Below are 9,902 nucleotides of genomic sequence, written 5' to 3'. Positions count from 1 at the left end.
TTTTCACAGCAACACCCGCAGGCCACGCCCTCACGCGCACACCCCCGTCCTCCCATTGGATGCCGCTGCAAAATGCGTCGACGGGATCACATGCTTGTGACGCATGTTTACAAACAGGCGCAGAGCGGAAGCGGTAGCATGCAGCGAATAGGTTCGCGTCTAGTTTCGTCTTGTCATGTGGATCCACCTTTCCTACCAACTGCGCGCTCCCGATGCTTATGAAGCATATGTCGGGGATACTTAAATTTGCACAACGCCTGTCAGTTTCGGAAATAGGTTTTTCCTTCTTTTTGCAGATAAAAGGCTTCAACAAAAGGCTTTAAATTGTTAGCTCTGCCTTCGCTAATATTTTGATTAAAGGAACATCAACCGTAGTTTTTAAGACAAATTTTCCCTTCTATAAACGTATAAACAAAATAAGAGCCAAATTGCTAAATTTTGTTAGAACAGCTCATCAATCATCAGATTTATCATTAGAACATTTGAGCTGCTTAGGCACAAACAAAAGAGATTGAGAAAGATTTAAAAAACAAAATCACCAGTAGCACAATTGTTTGTACTGAACTGCATAATCAGCAGGATAGTAAGGGGACATACAAAACTCCAGTGTTCACTGTTAAAACTGTACCAGAGAGGCATCTTAGGATCCACAACTATTAGATGCAATCTACATGTCAACGTTGTTTGGGACATATACCAGGAAAAAAAAAATTTTCTTCAACCACAAACTTAAACATGTAGAGTTTCCTAAACTCCACTGTGACTTTAACTGGAACTATTTGGTTTGGTCAGATGACGATTGAGCTAGCAGCAATCAACACTCAGGTAGGACTGGCATGAGGACTATCACCACAGTTGAAAGAATGAAGCACATCTACTAGGAGATTCTGAATAAAGTACATCTACTAGGGTAGGGGTATTCAAAGTGCGGCCTGGGGACCATTTGCAGTGCACCCTATGGACATTTATTGTGCGTTTGGCCGACTAGCACAGGTGGTTGATGCAGATGCACACTATTGATAGTTTATTAGGGCAAAATTCTTACAGAAAAAATGTATACTTCTTACAATGGAAAATTTTACGTGCAATGCAAATAATTTGTCTATAAATAACCATGATAAGCATGCTTTTTGCATTCTCTTTAATTTTATTTTGAATAGGACCACAAAGAACGAATGACCCAAATCCTTTTCATATAGCTAAAAATAGACTAATTGTTTTCTCATTTTAAAAATAAAAATGAATAGGTAAAAGTGCAAAACATTTTTTATATTTTGGATTTGGACATCCCTTTCCTGCAAACATCTGACTGCATTTGCATTGTTTAACCAATGCATGCTTTGTTTAGCGTCGATCAGGTAAAAAAAAAAATGTTTCACGATATAATTTTTTGTGAATTCAGTTATTTTTTTTTATTATGTATTTTTTGGCCTATGAGAACTTTTGATTTTGACCCACATGACAAGAAGTTTGGACACCACTTCACAAGGGGATGTAAATTCATCCACTAGTAGATGTGAACGAACCGGAATTGGTCCCTATGGATTATTCAAGGGATTACGTAAGAAAATACTGGGATCAACTCTATCCAATTCAGCACTATAATCTAACAGGACTACTAGATATAAGTCCATTATCTGAGGCTATGAGAGTATCACTAGTGACTTTCCCCAGAGTTATGCTCACACAATTATTTTGCAAAGGTTCTGTCAGGAATTAACTTATTCAAGCTCCATTTTTAAAGCCTATGACACAAAAAAGCATCTTGCATAATTGAATTATCATGTTTAAAAGGTGTTGTCTGTAAACCGATACTTATGTCTTGATTCATCCTTTATTTCTTTTTTGTTTCATGTTGCCGCCACCTGAAATTATATGTTGATTACATATTGCCTGATTACATGAGCCCAAAAAGAAAACTGTGCAATTAATAACATAATTATCAATTTGAGGGAATTAATAATTAACTCAGAAATATACAAATTATGCTTAGGATAGGACCAATTCAAATTCATTTACTTTAAAAAGCACTTAAAACAAACACCAAATTTGTCCCTTTGAATTCCACACAGAAACAAATAGCAAGACACATGACTTTTAAATACACAACTGTACAAATACAACTGTTTCAATGTGCTGTGAAATTGATTTATACTAGTTTATGTTTAAACTATGATAATTAAAATGAATGGTAATAAAAAAGGGAAACACAGTTTATCTGTCTGTCTGTCTGTCTGTCTGTCTGTCTGTCTGTCTGTCTGTCTGTCTGTCTGTCTGTCTGTCTGTCTGTCTGTCTGTCTGTCTGTCTGTCTGTCTGTCTGTCCATACTTTTCAACTTAGACTGGGGAGTTTGCACAGCAGGGGGCATCCTAACCTAACAATTTCAGGTTTCCTCAACTTTTTTCGACATAAATTTAAGATACTGATGATCACCTTAAAAATTATTTGAGCCCTTCTTTGAAGGCAAAAAAAGTCTAAACATAGTCTGATATTTTACTTTTAACTCAGGGCTTAAACTAGCTATATCATCCAAATGTGAAGGCTGAATTATTGCTGTAGTACTAATGTTCTGTTTTGGAAGTTTTTAATTCTCTGACAGTTAACTCCAAGAACTTTTATCACAGCTTACTGAAGGGTCTCATGCCATCTGCTGCATCACTCAAATCAAGAGACAGTTCTTTCCTCATTGTTTTCATGCTGCTGATATTGGTAACAGACAACAACAGAACAGATGTGACAGGATATCAGTTCAACTTTCCATTGTTTTTGAGGTGTCTATGGAAACATTATATGAAAATGGGTTATCTCAGGTTTAATCATTCAAGTATATTTATTTGATGTTCTTAAAACCCTCAGGGTCTCTTAAAATTTTCCAGTTAAACACATAATTCCAGACAGATGATCCACAGAAACTGCAGTTTTGTGTTATAATTTTACAAACATCTGATAAAAGCTGGTCAGCTCAGGGTGACATGTAAGGATGTCAGCTTAGACAGAGACATGCACATTGTTCCCTCATGTGTAAACTATAAATTACCCCATGGGGCCCCATTTGTTTTACAAGGGAAATCTCCCTTGACTGGATCCCATCTTTAAAACTGTTTTGAAACTTAAAACTTGTTTCCTACCAGTTGCCATTTGTTCCTGTATCTTGTTGCAGATATGCATAAAGGCCACTCTCTGTGCATCCTTATTGGGATGTAGGTAATTCGGAACAGTCACAGACTTTTCCTTTAATTCTTTTTAAGTAATGGTGTCTCTGACCTAAATTGTTGGTTTAATTCACATAGAAACCAGAACTAATTCTTAAGCTCTGCCATCTTGCCATGTTGGCGTATTGAAAAACACAAGATATCTGGGAATATCTAAACATGAGGAAATGAAGAGGCTTTTGTTTTAACAAGTCCTGTCAACCCTTTGAAGTCTGTTTATATACTGTGTATGTACTTAGTTTATGATGTGCTCCCATTCTGAATAGTGCATGTATAATATGATCAATAGTATGGAATTTAGTGTTCTTCAGAAGCATAACCTGCATTGTTCTTTTTCCGAGTCATCACTGTCTGATTGGTTAAATGGATTGATTGATTGATTGATTTATTTTTATTTAATATTTTTTAAAGGAACAACTGAAAAATAAATTGTATAAGTTACTCCAAGTGGACAGGCAATTTTTATCAGAATTAATCAAACAGCAAAAAAGGCCATAAGTTTTACTTTTAGCATCAAGCATCCTGGATCTGGAGGTGAGTGAAGCATCTGGATAGCTTAGCATGAAATTATGTCATAATACTACTCACAGTTACTTTAGTTCTATAGCACATCTGCAGTAGTGTAAGAGTTATGTGTTAGAGCTCCAGTGCTCATGAGGAGGAATTTTTTTGACATGCCCAAAAATCTCAGTGGCAGCCTGGTCTACCTAGGGATCAAATTGTGTATTTTACAACATGATATCAATTTTAATGCAACATAGGAGTCATTGAAACAAACACCAAAAATCGCAATAATATGACAGGTCTATTAAGATGCTTTACCTATTTTTCTTGGATCACTTAACATGGTAATAAACAGTCATGTTGTGTATAAATGTTCCCCATCCTTTTTAAATATGCTACAACAGTCCCACTAATTAAAAAGTCTAATCTTGATCGATCAGATCCAGGTGATAAATCCTTAAGCTAAAAGTGGTGTTGACTCTGTTTCCTGTTTTACTTTAATGACTTTATTTAATCTTTCTTTTGTAATGTTAAAAATGAAACACAATATTTTAGAATTTCTTTCTCTCTGTCAGGCACACACACATACTGCTCCTGATATGAAGGAAATTACAATCATTTTTTCACTGTTTTTCTCTCTCAAAGGGAAAATGTGATGTAACTGCGTGCAAATTATTTTGACTGGATGTTTTGAATTTGTTCTAGTAAAAAAACAAAAGCTTAATTTTTTCTTTTGTCACATTGTACCACTTCAACCTTTTCATGAACCTGAACATTTACAGATCTTTAATTAAGTGCAAAAATATGAAGACCACACCTGCTGACCTTAGTGTCACTTCAGGTTTCTTGTGTGCTTTTCTTTAATCCCCGATCCATTCAGTACTATAGAATCAATAATGAGTTAAGAAGATGGGGTAGAGGCAGAGAACGAAAATTTTGGCATAAAGAGGTAAAATATGACATATTTGGCAGCTGTGACTACGATGAGGATGGGGCCCCTGCATAATCAAAACAACCGGCTGAGTTTTGTACATAATCCCAGAATCCACTTCATACACATTTTCTTGGCTTAGATGGAAGGATATGAAGGGTGGGGAAACTGAGGCCTGAATGGGGTAAAGCATGGGAGGGGAGTGGGTTGAAGCTTGGGGAAACAGAGGAAAAGACGGAGAAGGCGAAGTTTAAAAGGGTTTAGAGCAGGGGTGCAAATGTAAATAGATGGAACAAGTATGAACTCAGACAATTACAAAAGTTTGGACTCAATTATCGGTATGGTGTGTGATCACATGTTTTTCTCACACATCTCCAGACTTAAGAATTAAAAGTTTTTCTAACCTTATCCACATTATAAGACATTTTCATGGACATTAGTGTCTGTGAGGAATACTTCCAAAGAGGTCTTCCAAATCACAATAGATGTTGAGATGACTAATATTATTATTATTTCTCTTCACAGTTGCATGAACATCAAACTGAATTACATGGGTGTTAGTAAAATAAGGCCAAAAGGCAGTTTATATTTGAAAACTATACTATAGTCCTTCATAAGTCTATAGGTGAGAAAATAAGACTAAATTAGCAAAAGTGTTGCAAAAATATTAAAAACGTTTGACTCAGTACTTATAAACTTAACAAAATAAGCAAGGAAATGTATGTTTAATTGATTTCATTTTTCTATTTGTTGTGACATTGCTTATTGGCAACAAATTCTGTATAGTCGGAAAGCCTTTTTATTATTTCCCCTTAAATGGTGCTGCATTTATAAGCAAAATACATTTATCTGTTTAGCAGCAGCTGATTACGTGGTTCCACCCAACAAAGACTTACAAAATCCATATTGACTCTAGTTTTGAGCTTCTGTGACCATAGCTGCTGACTATCAGACAGTTGATTGGTAGCTTTTTTGCAGCAAATCTGAGTGGTCACTTGGTGTCTCCCCAAATAATGCCATGTTTGACTGATCTGGAAAGGTTGTATGCTGTAGGGAAACTTAAAGCTGATGTTCTGCAAAACCAAACTGCTGTATTATGTGTGATGTCTGCTTTCCAAGCAAACATCGCAAGAAAAACCTGTCAACTCTTATGAACCGTGAGCAGTCTTTTACAGTCGAGGTTTGCAGGACAAAATGGCCTCTACCCTTACAATCTGGAGCAAACAGCATACAGTCAATCTCTCATTGGGCTGCTATGGTTTCCCTTCACTGTTCGGCCCAGTTCTGCCGGTGTCAGCGATATGTGCTTTGGAACCTAAACTTGAGGAGGAATGTTATGTTCAGTGATGAATCCAGATGCTAAATGTGTTTGGTATTTTACACAAAGATTTATCCCTTTAAACCTTCCAAGAGGCAGGCATTGTGTCTTAGAAATTGTAGATGAACAGGTTTACCTATATTCATCTCTACAGTAAATGCTTCATATGTTGGGCTTTCTTGCTGTGCACACTGATCCTGGAGAAATTTATTTTGCTGATGGGATATGGAAAGGGACATTGCAGGGTAGGAATTCAGATAGAATTTTCTAAATAAAATCACTCAGATGCAGGCGTTATGCTCTCTTAAAGGGGAAATACAGGACATTGTACACATTTTGAATTGTAAATCCAGGATAAAAAAAAAAACAAATCCGTTCTCTTTGTCAAAATGATATTGTGAAAGGCTCACGAACACACTGCTTGCCATTTGATTCTCAGAGGGGGAAATGTTTTTGCTGCCACACCCAGGTGCGCCAAGACAAAACTGTGTGAAGTGATGTCATAACTGCTGCTTATGCAAACCAGCTGTCCAACCTTATGGGCTGTGTGGGATTTCAATTCCCCATGAATCGTTGAACAGATGTATGTAGGCACAAGCATGTGTGGAAGTATGTGCACATGGGTCGGTGAGATCTTCTGAATTTTTCCTGAAACAAAAACTAAAGAAAACATCTTTTTATGTATTTTTAATGAAAGGGGGCTGAAAATATTAAATCTGTCAGAAGTTACAATCATATTACAATGAAGTTTACAAAGTAAGTAGTGCTGGGGCTACATATTCAAAATGTAGCAGCACCACAATAAAAATGCATACTTTTTAAATGCTAATCATTTAAACTGACCTGTTGTTTACTTAGGGAGGAAATGTTAATGCTTTAAACACATATTAAAATTTAGAGCTTACTATATGCTATTTATCCTTCCCCAGAACCGTATTGTCTTATCCTAAGCAACATTGACACTGAACTGTGAAATGTTTTTTTCAGGGTATTAGTTTTGGATGTAGGTCTAACTACTTTTCATATCTCGACAATTGATATGTACCTTACCACCAACCTCATACTACCTGTATTTCCATTTTTGATGTAAAGTATAATTTTTGTGACATGCAAAGGCATGATGCAGTTCGTAAAAAAATGTATGCATCAAAGGGTACACTAACCATATTTTACCATCTAAAATCACGGGTGACTGAAAATGCAGGAAAGTTGTAACTGTCATGGGTTCTTACAATTGTTCCATTTTAAAATTGTATTCTTTCCCAGACTCTAATTTCACATTTCTAATCACATAGTTCTTATACAACTCTGGACATTTCAGTATAAAACATTCAACCAATTGGGTTTTATTATCTGAAAGTTCCACAAATAACAAAGAAAACAAAACCAGTTGTTTGGCTCCTGGAGGTTGAAATCAGTTTAAGGTTCAGTAGTGTAGAAAAACATTATCTGGACCAGCTTAAATCAGCTCTGTTTCAAAACCTGTTATACTTAAATTTGTCAAATTTGGACTGTTATATGGACTGTTGGACTGTTAAACCTAGTTTGTGATGCATCATATTTTTATTTTGTTCATAAAACACTGAAACAACAGGAGTTTTAATACTTGGCATTGAAACCACACCCAGTTTCAGAACAACTGGTCTAGTTTATATCCTGTTCTAAAATTGTCTAAAGCTACAAACATTACTTTTAATCATTTTTGATTTTTTATGTATCTCAGTCAGAAACTCAAAAACTAAAATGATGAATGAGTTGAATAACACTCAAGTCACTGAGGACGTTGTTTTGATAAAAAAATCATTACATATTTTATAAAACATTGATTAAATAGATTTTTCAAATTCAGTTTTCTGTTTTTTCAAGACTTGGAAATTAACAAAATCTCATTTCATACTTTCTTGACATTTTAAGACATAGGAACCACGTTTAAAGAAAGACCTATGCATAAAATAAAGAAGCAGGAGGTGATTATTTATTACTTTTTTTTTTTTTTTTTTTTACAAAATTCAAGCCTTTTTCAGTTTGCTTTTTGATGTTGGCATTACACAATCTGAACTGTATTTTAAAAGTTGTTACAAAACATTTCCAAAGAAGAAAAATACAAACCCCAAAACAACATCAAAGGAATTATAAACAATAAAAAACAATCATCCCAATCTTTAAGTATAGTGAAGATCAAACTTTTTATCAGAATCAACTTTATTGGCCATGTTTGTCTGCACAAACAAGGAATTTGACTTCGGTTTCCATCACTCACATCGTATATCAAAATCAGTTCGAACAACATTAAACATTGTTTAGTTGGAACAAATCTTATTTTTTAGAACAATGTGGGTCATGAATTGACATATTAGGCACAAATACATATGCGAAGTGGATAAACAACACAGTTTTATACTAAAACCAGAGTAACACTGACAAACATGACAAAAAAGCTGACAGTGATTGTCGGTTGGTCTTTTCTCTTTTTGATTGAACAACCCATGGTTTGATTGGGCAGCTTCCTCATGGTTCAAAAAGTACAAAAAGAAACTTCAATTTCCACTGCTGCTCATTTAACCATCAACTAATAAAAAAAAAAAAAACTGTACAGATTACAATGCTAATGTAACATTCATATTCACACGAATTATTCCAAAAATAACTCAAAAAATCTTACACACTTTATCAAGACCTCAAAGATAAGGTACAGAATGAAAGACAAGCCTGGATGCATGTACTGATATATACAGCCTATGAATGGCGCAGATCTACAGTAAATAAATGTTAACACACATTTAGCAAACATTTGAACATGTACAGTATGTGTTTCTTGTCAGACAGGTTTGTAAACAGATTTCGCTTCTTGTTTTGTCTTTTCTGGCTTAACATGGAAAGGTTTTATAGACATTTTTATTCACGTGTTTATCGTGTAAAACAGGATTTATATTTGGAGTGATTTAAACCAGATGAAATTTGTTAGACTCTGTTGGATTCAACAGCATGTCACTGGCTGCAGTCATAAGAGTCGGTGCTGATAAATGTAAGAAAAAGAACTGCCAACCTCCTCTTGGTGATCTCACTCTGACTGCCATCAGAAACCAAGGGACTGAGTCTTCCATCTTCCATCAGTATCATTTTTCTCTGCCAATATTATCATGGTCAGACTAGTTTTCCTGATGTTTATTAAGGCAAACAGCCTAAGAGGAAGAGGACTGTAGCAAAGCTGTAGCTCTAAGAGTGGTTATTATGATATCCACTTTTTCCTTTGCTGTAGCCTCTGTGGTTGAGCAGGATGAGATACCAAATTTCTTTGTGTGGGCATGTTTGGATCTATGTGGATAAATGTATTAGCGGGAGGAAGTTCCTGGACTGTAGCAGTTGTGGGGTGGTTTTACAGCTCTGTGTCTGCCGTCTTTGCAGTGGAGTGTCCGTTGGTGGGTGGAGAGGTCTCGGTCTTCACTGCCTCGGGGGACTCTCCATTAATGCTGGGTTTCTCCTGAGTTTCTTGAGGGGGGTTCAGAGGGGCCTCAGATGCAAGGGTGTTCCCCTGATTCTCCTGATCCACTGGGTAGGCTTCCTCTTCCTGCAAAGACAGAACAATTTTCATTTTTAAAAGAATAAAATGTTGCCTGTTCTGTGGAAAATCTTTTACTCTTTACGAGGTATTGATATTAGACAAATATAATCTTAAAATTAAACATTACACTGCCCCATTACACATTTATCTGCAATGCACAAACAATGTGTAAAAGCAAAATTGTTGCCTTGTAAAACATTTAGATAATGAAATGGCAAGGTGATGCTAATTAAGCTAATTACCTAATCACCAGCAAATATGAGCGGCTCTAAAAAATCATTGACCATTTATGTGTGTTAACACGATGCTAAGAAGGCAAGACATGGAAACTCAAAACAGATCCTGAAACAAATCTTACGTATTGAAGAATGATGC

At 35.7% G+C, this 9,902-nt stretch overlaps 1 protein-coding gene across 1 annotated transcript in view; it reads right to left on the bottom strand.

Moving 5' to 3' along the window:
- Positions 1 to 7,918: 7,918 nt before the first annotated feature.
- cd34 (CD34 molecule) overlaps positions 7,919 to 9,902 on the bottom strand; it is a 29,539-nt gene continuing 27,555 nt past the window's right edge. The window contains exon 6 of the mRNA XM_047377573.1: positions 7,919 to 9,533. Coding sequence (XP_047233529.1) covers positions 9,342 to 9,533 — 192 coding nt within the window. The 3' untranslated portion in view covers positions 7,919 to 9,341. The remainder of the gene's footprint in view (positions 9,534 to 9,902) is intronic.

This window comes from Girardinichthys multiradiatus, chromosome 1 (genome assembly GCF_021462225.1).
Source record: "Girardinichthys multiradiatus isolate DD_20200921_A chromosome 1, DD_fGirMul_XY1, whole genome shotgun sequence".
Lineage (NCBI taxonomy): Eukaryota > Metazoa > Chordata > Actinopteri > Cyprinodontiformes > Goodeidae > Girardinichthys > Girardinichthys multiradiatus.
Note: the sequence above shows the minus strand (reverse complement) of the source record. Positions and strands in the feature narration are given on the sequence as shown.